The sequence below is a fragment of the Cydia pomonella genome, chromosome 23, assembly GCF_033807575.1.
Source record: "Cydia pomonella isolate Wapato2018A chromosome 23, ilCydPomo1, whole genome shotgun sequence".
NCBI lineage: Eukaryota > Metazoa > Arthropoda > Insecta > Lepidoptera > Tortricidae > Cydia > Cydia pomonella.
The window spans coordinates 5,548,027-5,563,945 of record NC_084725.1 but is presented as its reverse complement, the minus strand read 5'-3'; the positions used below and the strand labels follow the sequence as shown (position 1 = coordinate 5,563,945).

Here is a 15,919-nt window from a genome sequence, read left to right as displayed (position 1 = left end):
ATTATTATATCCTGTTTAGATACAACCACCTAGAATATTAATATAATTGTTTTCCCCAAAGAAAAGTGTTTTTACTACTTAATTTTGTAATCTGTTTCTAAATTTTCCCATATTTTATTAAATTTCAAATCCCGGATGCACCAAAACCGATAAAACGTTGACGACCCCTGGCGCTCCGTTCTAGAGAGGTGGCGGTGCGTGCGCGCCGACCCGTCTCAGTCAAGCGCCGAACGCGCCGCGAACAACTTTCACAACGGTCACGACAAACGAACGGACAACGGACATGACTACATAAAAAAAAAAAATTACAAAAATTTTTTGGAAAAAAAAATTACGAAAAAATAAAAAACTTTTTTAAACGTGGTGTTGTGATGTCCATTTAAAAGTGTGTGAAAAAATGCTGCAGCCGAGATTATTTGGATGTGCTTTCGACATGAGGAGCTTTGGAGGCTTCGTGTGCTTCGCTATAATTTTAAGCTCAGCTCTAGTTTCGTGTCAAGGTAAGTCACATTTTTTATGTGGGCCGCACAATCACTGTCAAATTGACAAGTTGAACATGTTAGACCTACCCTCTGTAAGGTACTTATGGGACAAGATAACTTTTAAACTTTGGTAACGACCAAAAAAATGTCTCTGGTAAAATTATAATAGCAAAAGTATTAAGAACCAGACGATTTTACAATAAAAAAGTGCTCTATGATACACTGTTACGAGTATTAAAAGCATTAATACTCGTAACAGTGTGGAATGTAGGAAGTAAATAAAAAATAAAGGCATTTTGTGAGTATAACTACATGAAATTTCATGTAGTAGTAAAGACATCAACGCGCTCTATGTAGGTAAAGCTACTCGCACCTTACTGCGATAATTACACCTTTTTAAATAAGAATTCAAAAATCATTGATCAATCTTTATTTGCTTTGGATTTTTTAAACTAATTTAAAAATCAAAAACCATCTCAACGACAAATCTTTTTTTTTTTAAGCGACTTAAAAAAAGGATGAGGTTAACAACTTGACCGTTTTTTTTAAATAAACCTATCCGATCGAAAAATATAGATAATTTTCTTTACATTCTCCTCAATGGTGCAAAAATTACCGTATGTATAAATTGACAAGCCAACCGGATACATTTAAGTGGGTCAAAATGTCAAAATCGAGCTGTAAGACTGGTAATGTAATAGCAGTGAAAGTTATTTAACACTCCCATGTTACCAATCACTAAGTAATTAGGTACAGAAAGGTACATTCTAGTTATAGTAGTTTTGCTACAGATAAGTAGCATTTGCAGTACAAATGTACGGGTTCCGGAAAGCTCCAAAACCGTTGGAGAAGTTGTTGGAAATTTATGGAAAATTTAATAGGAATTCATTTTGGAAACGGAAAATTTTGATCCTCATTAAAATTTCTGAAAATTTTCAATGTGAAAACGCAATTTTGGAAACTATTCATGTCATTCTCATTCATCAGGCTCATCAGTAATTTGGAGTCCTCATATAAGACTTGACTGTCTTTTAGTCTCAACATGTTTTAAAACTTTTAAGTTGTCTTTTGGAGTGTCCAAAAAAATTCAAGATTTCGCGTATAATTAAATACTTGTAGTTATCTGAATAATTTACAACGTAAATGATTTCCTTGAAACTGAGTCAATTTTTTCTAATCTATGAAAAACTGAATATAAAAAATCGTTTGTTGGTCACAATCATTGTGTTAAATTGAGAAAGGGTTGGGACCTCCTAGTAAGTATATCAGTACTTGTGACAGGAGACCCCGCTCTTCCAGCAGCAAGCAGCTGTGTAATCTAGAACCATAAGACTTGAGGTCTCTTACCAATGATAATAAAAGTCAAATTATTAATATCCTCGTAAGGCCCAAGGTCCTACCTATAGAACTTATTTAGTTCGATTAAATTTAAATCATATTCAATTAGGACAGAGTTGCATTTGTTTTGTATCGTGCAATTTTCAAACAAAATAAAATCAACTGTATTCCGTGCACTATAGGTTCAAATTCCAGTGGCAAATTTTGGATTTTTCATTTCTATGGCTGGCCAAATGGCCAAATGGCCAAATGTGACGTTTAGCGTCGCAATAATTAGGGTAGACTGCAGAGTGAGACGGAAGAAAACTAACCTGAGTAAAATTTACAAGATGTATTCACAACAAAAAAAAACTAACTAAAAGAAGGACAAGGTCGTGAGTCTTTTCTGAGCTGGCACTACACAGTTAGGTCGGAAACAAGCCCTTGATAGGGGTCACTTCCCTGCACTACGGTTTCGCACTTGTAGAGGAGGCCGTCATCAGCAGGGTTCCGGATCCTCAGCCGGAACCTTCCGGAACATGAACGGGAGCACGCGCAGTGGGGTCGGTGTGTTCCAATTGAAACCCCAGACTTGGTCCCTGGAATTCCGGTAAAATGGCCATTTCAAGAAAAGTCCGATTTTTAACTAGTGACTGCGACATCCGGATTTAGGCCAAATTAATGTGCTAATTGAACAGTAGGCTGGTTTAGTGAACCCCAAAGCATTTAAATGGTGATCAATGATGTGGCAGTCACAAGTAGAAACATCATTATTTTTTTAAACAAGGAAGAAAGTGAATCGAAAGCTATTAAATCTACTTCTACTAACATAAAAACAACTAAAGGCATTACCAATGCATGAAAACTACAATTCGGAATGTAATTTTGTACTATTAAAATAGATTTAAGCATAACTTTAACTATGATTTCCAAGATTTTTACAAAGTGGGTAGACTTATATTTCTAGAAGGATTGAGAAACTTATTATTTCCAACGTTAGTTCTATAGGAAATTACAGTTAATAAAAAGTTAGTGAAATATGTACCCAGTAAGAACAAAATGTAAAATGATTGCATGAAGAATATGTTTCCTTACTATGCTATTAACTACGGAAGTTACCTTATTCTAAAAACTACAAAATATTCAAAACACTCACCCTATATGATATTAAGAGGTTAAATTTGGCAATGAAAAGTTATAACTAATTCTAAGCTCAGCAGGTCAAGCGGCATTTCATAAATTGGTGTGATATATGAATTCTTCTATTTTCGTATTAAAATATACACCTTCATTAAATCTTTAAATCAATGAAAAGTCGGTTAGTAAAGTTATTCGAAATTAAATCTTAACTCATGCGTATTGAGTTCAGAATACTAGTAAAGATGTTGTAAAATCTCGTTTGATACGTAACTTAAAATCAAACTCTAACCTTAACACGTACACATAGAATTCAATTTACCAAATGCTTTTGCTAATGTTCAAAAAGGCGACTTATGTGGAGAGTAACCAGAAGAATGCCAAAAGCACAAAATTAAATCCGACAGGTTCCCGTTTGTGTCAAACTATGTTAATGAGCCATTATACCTATCTTTGATTAGGTGGCCAACTGGTCAAGGCCTTTTGTCTAAATAGTGATTTGCAAAATCTTTACTATTTCTAACTTTACGGCCCGATTTGAACAATGATTAAGACATGTTTAAGATCTTGGAAAGATCTGTAAAAGATCGATAACTAAACGACATGTCAAAATTGACGTTTATTTCGATTCCGCTGTGATCCAAATAAGATCTATCTACGATATTTCTAACATCAAAGTGACATTGATTGCCCGAATCGAGCTGCTTCTGTCAATTATACGACATACAAATGATATCTAAATGAGAACTTATCTCAACCAGAAATTATCGTTATAGTATCTCGTTCTTCGAATCGGGCCGTAAGAGGGAAGATCTTTGCGATCCTAACGAAATAACGGTCCTTTTTCTATGAAATTTCCATTTCGGGAGAAAACGATACTAGTAACTAAATCTTAATAAATCACTTTGATTTTGATGTCAATCGCTTCAGCATACTTAATATATTCTAGGTTTATAGGTTTCGCTTTAAACTATTTATTTTTTAAACGAAAATTATAAACCTAATTTTTTTTTTGTGTCAATAACATACTAAAAAATCATGGAGAATGGAAAATATTTAGAAGTGGAATAAACATTTACTATCTTACATTTATATGGATGAGTAGGTCGTATGCTTCCCTCTTAAATCTTTCCTAAATCTTCAGTAAATAATTAAAAACCTTGGTGATAATCAATCAAGAGGATAGGTCACTGTCATTTTCCTATAAAAACGTAGTCTTTTTTCCTGTCTGGACAACAGGTGTAGTAAACGTGCAGACAAGGTGTTACATTAAATATTGTCACAGTATTCAGCCGAAACAGCATGCAAATGTTAAAATGTACTTATAATCTACTTATTCTAATCCCTATATGTTAATATCACATATCCATATATTCCTTCACTGAAGAAAAACAATATTCTTGAAGCCACTTAGTTAATACATTCTTAAATTCTAAATCGTGCTAGAGCTTGACACTATCAGGTCGTTTATTTAAAAAATTCTATGCAAGTATTAGTCTTAGCCTGAGGAAAATTTTAAAACATACATAATATCAAATAGAATGCCAAGTCATATCCATATACACACAGTTATTTACTTAGATACTGATTACTGACAGACAACGCACAGCCTAAACCGTTAATGTTCTGGCTTCGAAATTCGAAACATAATACGAGTATTTTCCTCAAATGCTGCCGGGCTAAACTAAGAATTGGTTCGTCCAAATTCAATCCCCAAAGATAATGAAAATGGGGTAGTATTTTGATGACTTCCTCCTTTGATGTTTATGCTTTACGGATTCGATATTGAAAGAAAGCTACTCGTATTTGGACCGTTAAGTCGAATCTTTAAACGAAATAACAGTTATCATAGGCTAGAATATGTATAAAATATAAATTTTATACATATTCTAGCCTATCAGCTCGGATCTCCACATGATATATAATGAAGTAGAATTAATAAGCAAGCATCCATAATTAATTAGAGTCTAATATTATAATCGTGTTGCAAATGTTCTCATATATCATTAATGTCAAGGTTTTTTTACATAACCTGCTGTTGGCCAAGATGCAGTTTTGACCAATTTCAATTTAAATATATGAAACTGGTTTCGGTTTTGGTAAAACACAAGTAACTTCATGCAAATTACGCGCATATACACAAAAAATTTGCAAGTTAGTGAAAATATTTTTTATTTTGATGACCTGTCTGACCTAGTGGATAGTGACCCTGTCAGTCTATGAAGCCGATGGTTCCAAGTTCGAATCCCGGTAAGGACATTTATTTATGTGATGAGCACGGATATTTGTTCATGAGTTTTCTATGTATATAAGTACGTATTTTTATTTATTTAGTACGTATTTTTCTATTTAAACATGTATATCGTCGTATTGTACCCATAGTACAAGCTTTGTTTAGTTTTCGGCTAGGCCGATCTGTGCAAGTATGTCCCCAAATATTATTTCTGCTATAGATCTGCTTGTTACATAGGTATCTATTTGGTTAATCATAGTTACATTTAAATTACCTAATGCTTCTGATACTCATTTTATTTATTTATTGTATTTTAATATACTTTTGGACTAAAATAGTGATACATTGATCAATCTAGATATTTATATAATAGGTTCATATTGAGTCAGTTTCTCGATTCTAAATACTTCATCAAAATATACCTAATTCAGCAAACTTATAAGCCTAAGGGTCCGTTTCACAAAGTCTGAGTAAAATATTGGATAGATAATTAACAAATAAATTAACTGCCAGATAAAACTTCTTTTAAAACTTAGCACTTTATCTACCAGTTAAGGTTATTTGAAGATTGTGAAACGCCAACAGCTTATTCAAGACTTTACATGGACATTGTGAAACAGACCCTAAGTTTAATATAACATAATACAATATTTCTATCTAATTCAGGTTTTCCCAAGAAATTAGAACGTGATTTATTTAAAGGTAGCCAGATCTAATAGGTACAATTAATTTCGCATCAACACAATCGTGTATATTTCACATTCTTTCAAATGTTACACCATATAGTTGTGACATTATAGCGATACCAGTTTGCAACCAAATTAACTTCATCGCTATTTTAATTAACGATCGATATTGATAGGTATATAATGATCTAGATTAATAAAGTAGTTCAAGTCTGGCAAAAGAAATAAGTTCAAACAAATAGACCAAAACTGGCTACTGGCAGGCAGATGATGCAATTGAATTGTGGTATTTGTGTAAATGAGTTTTTCCAAACTTTGAACTTATACTTATTTACCTATTGATTATGATATTTTGTATGTAAGTTCTTCTTTACTTCTTAATTTATTATTCTTATTTCTTAAAACCCATATTTTTTCTCGTAAAATAAAAAAAATAAGTAAGTTTTCCTTTGGATTTGACGTGTAATAGAGATATACTTACACATTTTATAGTAAATTGCTTAACTCGTTAGCGTCTTTCCTGTAGATTGCAAAGTTAGCGAATCCAAAGCTAACTGCACCCTTACACTACTCACTCACTGTTACTAGCGACATCTGCACTTTAAAGTTTACAACCTATACATTTTTACTGTACATAAGACTCAAATAACAAAAGCGCGATATGTATATGTATATGTGCCCCAGTCGTAACCTTTTATTGTATTATCCACATAAGTGATATTGCAGGACATTTTTTGTGTCGAATTTTCCATCATAAATTTTCTGATATAACCATATCCTTGTTTTAAATTTTAAATCATTTACTTTATATATGTATTCCTAGTGACTGAATGTATTACAGTCGCCATCATATATATCAGGGCGGTCAGATTGTATTCTAAAATGTGTTTGACCGATGAGAGTAATTTAACCTTTTCGCCGCCACGTAAATGAAGTAAAAAAGTGTCATCAACGCCACGTCAAACATTGCACGTATACAAACCTGACCAAAACTACGACTTGATATGAAGTCGCGGCGTGTGGGACACGAAATGTACTGACTTTATATCAAGTCAATGGCGGCGAAAAGCGTAAGAACATTGTCAAGATGAACCAGCAAAGATGTCTAATACAACAAGTTCCGTAACATTTCTGCTGAATCTCCTAATGGCCGATTACACAGGCATGCAGTGACCGGGTGTGCCAACACTTGCACAAGTCAACGGTCATCTAAATGTCACTCACTGCCGCTATACGCTTCGCAGTTGGGTAATGTTACAGTGTTTGATTTTGTGAAAGGATCAATGTGTGCTTGGTTATGTTTTATGGGATGGGTCAATGGGTTCAATCCAACGAGCCTAAATAAGCTTGATATGGTCTTGCAATTTAGAGATAGTAGATTAGAACGAATAATGAATTAATAGAATTAAATGTAAACGTAAAATAAGTACTTTTAGTGATAAGTATTTTTAATCTAAGAAGGGTGTTATCAGTTTCATTTATACGATATTTCTTTGAGGGTATAGCCTTCGCATATGGAGTAATTTACTTGACTCGGCGAAGAGCAAAATTGTATTTTACAAGCTTTTATTTAACTTGCTCTGTTAGTATGTAAGTTTGTTAGTTAGTGTGGGTCTTGGAAGCTAAATTTGACCCACTTTTCGATTTTCGATTGAGCTGAAAATTTGTATACATATGTAAGTCGGGTGACAGTGCCATATTATGGTACCATCGAGCTGATCTGATGATGGAGACAGGAGGTGGTCATAGGAACTGTGATGAAACAACGCAACCTTAGTGTTTGGGTGTTTTAGAATTGTCTTGATGAGTATTCATTGCCTGTGGAAAGAAAAGTACAGTCAGCGATAATAGCTTGTACCAAAAATGAAATTTTTGCCAAAAAATTTCTTTTCCTGATGTATCCAATGTATATAATGGTTTTCGTATAAGTTTTAAGTGAAATTGTGGATGAATAACTGTTAGGTAAGAGATAAAAAATCTAGCTAATTGGAGCGGAAAAGTACAATAAAAACACTAGATTTACTTATATCAATAAAATCAGGCGGCACATTATTGTTGACTCGTTGTCGTAACTGAGATTGTCGCAACTTTTTCCGGTTTTATGAAGTTACAAATAATACACAAATGCTGTTCCTAAAAAGCTCTTTAACTTGTAGACAAAATTATTTAGAATTCTCGATTTCAAATATGACTCAATAGTATTTAATACACTCGTGATATAATAGAGAGCTTTTCAGTCGAGTACCGTGCCTAGGCAACTAAGCTTGTTGGGCTGCCTAAGTAAGGTATGAGATTGAAAAGCTTGATTATATCACTATTGTATACAATACTTTTTAAGTTGCCATTTTATATATTGTATATGTGTAAGTCTATATATATATATTGTATTATATTATATTGTATATTTATTAGTATATTAGGTATTGTTTTAATACTTATATAAGTAGAATGTGTGTTTGTGTTTAATAGTCTCCATATTTAGCTCCTTGCACTACCTGTTGACTTTTGTATGAGTTCTAAATTTCCTGCTACCTAAAGGTTGTCTGGAAGAGATCGCTTTTTAGCGATAAGACCGCCTGTTGTTACCTGGTTCTATTTTCCTTTAAAATTCATTTTTTTCTTTTACATGTATATAAAATGTATGATTGTTGGTGCAATAAAGAATATTTACTTACTTACTTACTTTTTCTACGAGTCATCAAAAAAAATATTTTTTTACTATAAGACCTAAATAATTAAAGAAAGTTGGTAAGTGTCTAAGTAGACAAAAATATACATAAGCGCGCGACTCTCGCCCCGCGCCCGTTTAGTCTTTTCTATGGGAGCGCGGCGGCACGTGATTGGTAATTTTTTTTTTATAGTTGACTGCAGCGTATCGAAATGAATCTTAGTGTTGAGTGGGAGCCCATACATGAAAAGTACGGAATTATAGTTTGGTATACGAAATCTTAATTCAACCATTACAGTCGACGAGTAGAAAAAAACTATTCTGGTAGAGAATGTCTTTTGGCATTATCCGTCATTTGTACATAATTTGATATCTTTGTGTTAAATACATATATTAGTGGCAAATCCAAACAAATTAAATAACACTATACTAATGAGGTCTGCCTACCCCATTTCTGAATTAACTTCTCATGCGCAGGCGCATTGTGATACAATAATCACTCGTATTGTTGCATTTCTTACGGCTCTTATGGTAACGGTTATTGAAATGTCACTTTTTGTCTGTCATTGTTATGATAAGTGACATAGACCTTGTTTTAACACTTGTCTGTGAATTTGTGACCTTATTTCATTGTGGTAAGGTTAAAATTTGTGTTATTGGTGAATTACTTGTAAAGGATTAATTTAAAATGTCATCCATCAGTTAATTCTGGAAGGTATATATTATATGCACAGTATTTACAAATTTACATGGTTGTACAAATAACATCAAAGTAAATAATTATTATGAAACAATTGTACGATATGAAATACAAACATTAACAAACAACAATTTTTTCGTATTTGGGCGGCAGTATGTTTTCATACCGTTATAAAATAATTCCTTTTTAATGCAAGTTTTATTAAAACATCGTTAAAAGCTTGCCTCATTCCAAATTACAGCTTAAACATATTCCCAAAACAATCAACAGACTCCAAAATGGCCTTTTCATACTTCACTCCAATTTATTAATCTGTGGTCAGCGCCTGAAACAATAGAAAATAAACCTTAGTTCTTTACTTTAAGGTTGTCTTTGCCTTGCTAGCGAACTGGCACGAAGAAATCTGTGACAACATGGTAGATATTAAAAGAAAAAGTCGATGACCAAAGTCATTTGCTATATTAATAGTGTGATATGAAATGGAATTGGATATAAAATTACATTGGTCACGAAGAAATCGTGTAAACTTATCTACCTACTTATTGGAATAGATTTGTCATTTTCACATGTTTTTTAAACACTGATTAAATTAACTTAGGAAAAGTTTTAAAACTGTATAAACACAAAATTGGTATGAATTCAGAGCGGTTGTATGCTTGTTTGTCGCTGATACTATAAAAAAACTAACTACTTTAAAAATACCGATTTTTACTTTATATCTATAAATTTTTGGATACACCATAAGTAATTTCTATACATTATTTGGCTGGAAATCAAATCATAAGTCATAACATTGTTGGTGTACATTTAAAATCGTAATACGAGATAAATAGTATGTAATGAGTTTTTTTTTTGTATGTAATAAGACCTTTAGATTTTGCTCATAAGGTCATCCACACAAGTCATCGACCTCTGCCACCTGTCACTTCACATTCACCCGAAGTCCTTCTAGAACCTACTAGAAGGTTCTCTCGTTCTAGAACAAGAGACCTTTGTAACCAGAACCATTTCGATTAACTCTAATCGCCCATTTAAAAGCGTGAAGATAGAACAAGTTTTCTGACAACGGGTCACGATTCTTCTCACTTTCTTATAATGTTTCACGATTTACTTAAAATGTACACCTTATTATTAACATCATAGGGTTCCTTTCAGATTAAAAAACGTTTGCGAGATAAGATTTTTTGTAAGTTGTCGAAAAGTGAAACCAAATTGCATCAAGTATCGCCTTTTGCATCGTATGTGAAGATTAAAGTACCTAATCGATGCTACCTTTATCATGCTAATTTAAACCTTTTATAATTGGGATATGGTTGTTTTTCCCCTAACAAAATCCGTTTGTTGGATTGCTAAGGATTAATTTGTAAAGCTTTAAATTGTGTAATGTGTATTTATATTGATTGATTGTTGTGAAATTAATGGTGGATTTATTGTTTAGCGTTACTCCATACTGTTTTATTTGTTAGCCCTGAGGGATAAAGTTAACTACCAATATTACACAATATATAAAAGTAATATTATAGTATGCATAGTCTGTCAAGCCAAATCCTTCAATAGAAAAAAGCGGCAAATTTAAAAAATGTAGGCGCGAAGGGTTATCACCCCATAGAAAATTTGAATTTTGCGCCTTTTTCTACTGACAAAGTTGTTTGACAGACTATATATATTTATTTCTACTTCACCGTATTCGTGTAAAAAATACGGAGGGGGAATCGAAGGTAAAATTAAACTGTAATTGCAGTTTAAGTACCGATTTAAACTATACCGACAACCGCCAATAAAGTGTTTTGACAGCGTACTTAAGTATGTGTAAATAAAAATAGCATTAGGTACGTTTGACTTGTGAAACAAAAAAAAACCCTCTCTAATACAGATTAAAATAGAATACATAATGTATTAACTAACTAGCTTCAAGCAACACCGGCTTCCGACACGTCTGAAGGGAGGACCCCAAGCAATATCGTACCGTACAAATCGTTCTGCCATTTTTTTGCACTTCTCACTACTTACAAAATCTAATCTATAATGACGACACATATACATAGAAAATGACACACGTCAAAGACAAATCTTGCACACCTCGATCTCTTTTTATGTACAGTCGAGTCACAACACGCACCACTCTATGCCCAGTTGGGCATGTGATTCGGCAGAGGGGAGATAGTGCGAATGCCGACTCCCTCTAACTGGTACCAAAGTTTCGGGAAACGGGCTAAAATAACCACTATACTCAACGAGATTTCTACTACATGCTTTAAATGTTTAAGCCTACCAAAGAGCAATCAACATACCGTTTTAAAATAATGTCCGCCATATTAGCTATTTGACCGCAAACCATTTTATGACCACACCGAATCGTTTAGCAAGTGGCACGGCTGGAATTGAAGGGACGACCCAGTGTCAGCGGATGAAGACGCTAATCATCATGAAGAATTTATTGCATTGACGCGCCATTTCGTATCTCTCTCTCTATAATTATTAATTATGTTGATGCCAGCAGTCCGCGAGTGGGACAACAATATAGCTATGCGCGAGATAGGAAATGCTGGAAATTCTTCGTGCTTAGCGTCCTTACTTTTGTCAATGTATGAAAATACATAAATCTAATAAAAAACAGTAGAAAACAATGTAGAATTATTTTTTCTAACTTGTAGAATAAAGAGCTTTTGCCTAAAAACACGATCTACGTTTGTATACAATAATATATCAAAAATACTTTAACGTATAGAAGGTAACAAATCTACCCATCCACCTCTACTTTCTCTGTTTACTTCCTTTTTATTGTAGGAAACAAATCTTCGAGTCTATTTAACCCCTTATCGCATGTAATATAAAATATTTGTTAAAATTTGAACTTTAATAGCTGTCAATAGAATTGGATATCATATCCGCCATATATGGCTTTCTGCGGTAAAGGGATAAAACAATTTCTCAAAGTCAGTTTACAAACTAAAGAACATATATATGCAACATGGTTATCCGTCGTACCCATAGGTATACTAGAACGCGGATGTGAGATATTATAAAAAAACTAATAAAAAAGGGTCCGGCGTACAAAAAAGTCGTTTAGCATAGATATATTGTAGTAAGTAGTTGTAGAGTCAAAATAATTTGTTCTGTTTTTATTTCAAACACATTTCATTTTTGTTAATCAAACAAAAGTCAACCGTAAAACAAAACTGCTGCTGCGACTGAGCGAGACACTTGTTAACTTAAGTTTAGTATCTACATTACCAACGAACATAAACCAGTACAACCTTACAAACCATGTCACCTTACAGGATATAGTCGACGTCAAAACCATGTCAACAAATACGGCTTATTCCAACAAAATAAGGTTTAAAATTCTTTGACATCTACAAAAACGCTGGCACTGGCACCGCGCGCAAACCTGCATCGCACTGGGTCACTACATATACCTCCTTACTTTTGTAGAAAAACGACTTATGTGCGTTAACCTTTAAAAGCACTAAGACCTTTTTGAAAATGAGACTTGTAGTGTCGAGTGTTCACGGATATCGATACAGATCTCGACCGATTACTTTTTATCGACGATTTTATCGATAGTTTTTGCGAGACTCAAGTGTGACTAAGTGATGATCCTTGTTAATTTGCGATATCTATACTTATTGCGGATGAAAAAGTCGCAACCTATTTTCTTTTTTTCTGTCTTTAATTTTACATATAAATAACATATATTAATTACTTACTAAAATATGACATACAAACAGCAACAAAGCAACATATTGAACAAAGCATTATCAAATTTGATTAGGTACATTTGTGACAAAGAAGCGTAAACAATGTATCTATTTATTGCCTTTTATGTTCATTTGTTTGTACTATTACAGCATTAAGTTATGTTATTACCTATTCTTTATATTTGGAACACCTAGGCGTATCCAAAATACCTTGATGTTTATTGTTTACTGTAAACCTAAAATAAATACCTACTTGCTCAATTCGTCCTCCTTGTGTCGTGTTTTCTTCATTGCAGAGGGTCGTGGCGTCGTGGCCTCCGTGAATTAATTAATTACTTGCTCAATTGAGTCAACACTATTTATCATAAATATACTGCCAAAAAGTGAACTACAGACTTTAAACTGTAATATTTCAAACATGTTTATTTTTAGAGACAGTAATCCTAGAATACGTTAGAATTTATGATTTCAATCGCGCATAAATATCAAATACATTGAGGTTAATGGTTTGGGCTACGATCGCCAACTGTTAATATCGATATTAGCATATTAAAAAAACAAGAACAACACTATACGCCCTTATGGTATATAGACTACACATGAATATTGGTATACCGTGATTTTAAGCTACCAGTAAAAATATGAACATATACTTGACTGCATAATTATACTGTCTAGACTAAGGTATGTTGTAATTGCGTTATAATTGCGTCAAATCCGGTAGTTCTTATTTGTTACAGGCTTCTTCTTGTTTATGATGTTGGCCCAATGACTAATCTAAGTTTGATACCTCGAGACCCGAACGAAAAAAAAAATTCGCGGTTGAAAAACTAGTCCTTTAGCGTTATAATCGCCCAATAAAAAACAAAAACTGAAATTTTCGCTGGTTTTTCGATTTTTGGCAAGTTGCGTTCGTTCGGCGCTCGAGGTTTGCAAAAAATAAGAACTATCGGATTTGACGCACACGAACACCATACTTTCAGGCAACAAAGTTGTCAGGAAATAGTAGCGAGAACAAGTGCCTATAATTTATGTTAATCTACATACTTAAGCTACATGTAGAAATACGTGGAATCCAGCGCTCACAGATCTTCGCAATAAGCGCAACCACTTAGCAATTGACCAGTATACGCGTGAGCCCTGATTAAAAATAAATTAAACGAGGTTTGGGGTCAAGTAACAGCTAGCTCCGAGGCCACGTGTAGACATGTTTTGAGATGCACCATGCAACATATAATATTGGCAACATTCTTGCGGTTTCAGGCATATTGTTACGGTACAATATGCCTTTTATCGCTCTAGAGGGAAATTGGTTTAACTTGTTCAGTCAAGGTATTAGATATCAACACGGACAAAGTGCCAAAAATATGTATGCACGCCCGTATTGCCCATATATTCAGGTAGGGTGCACGGTATACTAGGGTTATGTCTACATTAGCCCTAGAGGGTAACATTACCCACCTATAAAAACCCATTATTATTATTTTTTTTAACTACGTCGGTGGCAAACAAGCATCCGGCCCGCCTGGTGGTAAGCAGTCTCCGTAGCCTATGTACGCCTGCAACTCCAGAGGAGTTACATGCGCGTTGCCGACCCTAACAAGCCTCCCTCCCCTTGTTGAGCTCTGGCAACCTTACTCACCGGCAGGAACACAACACTATGAGTAGGGTCTAGTGTTATTTAGGTTCGGCTTCGGTTTGTAAGGTGGAGGTAATTCCCCAGTTGGGCTCTGCTCTAGATCTGGAATGACATCCGCTGTGCTGTGCCCTACCACACAAAGCGAGATGACATTCACAGTGCTCATACTTCTCTTCTCATTTTATTCAATTCATAAATTCTTTGAATCGACCCCCAAAGATAGATGACTCTTTATTGGCCCACCTCAGTAAAAGGTACAGCTTAAAGAAAAACAATTGATTAATGATAGAGACAGACAACAGGCGATCTTATCGCTAAAGAGCGATCTCTTCCAGACAACCTTACTTAAAGATTGCCCTAAACGGATTAACCACATGATGTCGTTTTTAATTAATTATTTAACCATTAAAATAAGGTTTTGTGGGTGGGTAATGTTACCCCTTAGGGTGAATGTAACCCGAGTTTACTACATATTTTTGGCACTTTGTCCGATTCGATATGTAATATACCTTATCAGGATCTTTACGACTTAAGACATAAATAAAGTCAATTAGGTACTTTTTGTAATTTTTTTTAATCGAGTATATAAATAATTTTACTACGTGTAATCGAGTACTATATTTAATTGTTTCCTGCTCACAACATACATTAAACATGCCTTGTTTAAAAGCATTCAATCGTTTACAACATCAAAAACTCGATAAAAATATTATCTGAATTAAAATTATACGAATATGGCATTAATAATTAAGGTCTGTTTTTTTAAATACGTCGTCGGTGGCAAACAAGCATACGGCCCGCCTGCTGGTAAGCAGTCTCCGTAGCCTATGTACGCCTGCAACTCCAGAGGAGTTAATACATGCGCGTTCTGTTTAAGTAAAGAACGTTTCGTTTATAAAATTAACTTTATTTCTTAATCTTACCAAGTAAAAAAAAAATGAGTTACTCATCCTTTCTAATCCTTATGTTATTAATGTTAACACACTACTTGGAAGTAGACCGTTTTTAATAAATTTAATATTAAATTGACATTAAGCGCAGCTAAAAAATAAAGAAAAATGTCAAAATTCTTAAAATTCGATTGGAAAACGTGGTGAAACTGACTTACTCTTGAGGTCCACGGTCCACCAATGCATAAACCAAAATATCTAGGTTCGTCAGTGAATTTAGGCTACCAGTCTGACAATGACAATTTTAAAACATATTTTTGGATGCCTTACTCGTTAGCTTAACAAGCGTAATGCAATAAAGCGTAATCGGCCCTCATTATCCAAGATGGCGGAGAAAGCGGAAGTACCCGATAACTTTCAAATTAGCGTTGATTTTGGGAGAAACAGAGCGGTGTATTTTGTCACA

General features: G+C 33.9%; 1 protein-coding gene across 1 annotated transcript in view; it reads left to right on the top strand.

The window, feature by feature from the left end:
• The first annotated feature begins 286 nt into the window (after positions 1 to 286).
• LOC133530686 (mucin-2-like) overlaps positions 287 to 15,919 on the top strand; it is a 128,170-nt gene continuing 112,537 nt past the window's right edge. The window contains exon 1 of the mRNA XM_061868705.1: positions 287 to 500. Within this exon, the coding sequence (XP_061724689.1) occupies positions 398 to 500 (103 nt within the window). The 5' untranslated portion in view covers positions 287 to 397. The remainder of the gene's footprint in view (positions 501 to 15,919) is intronic.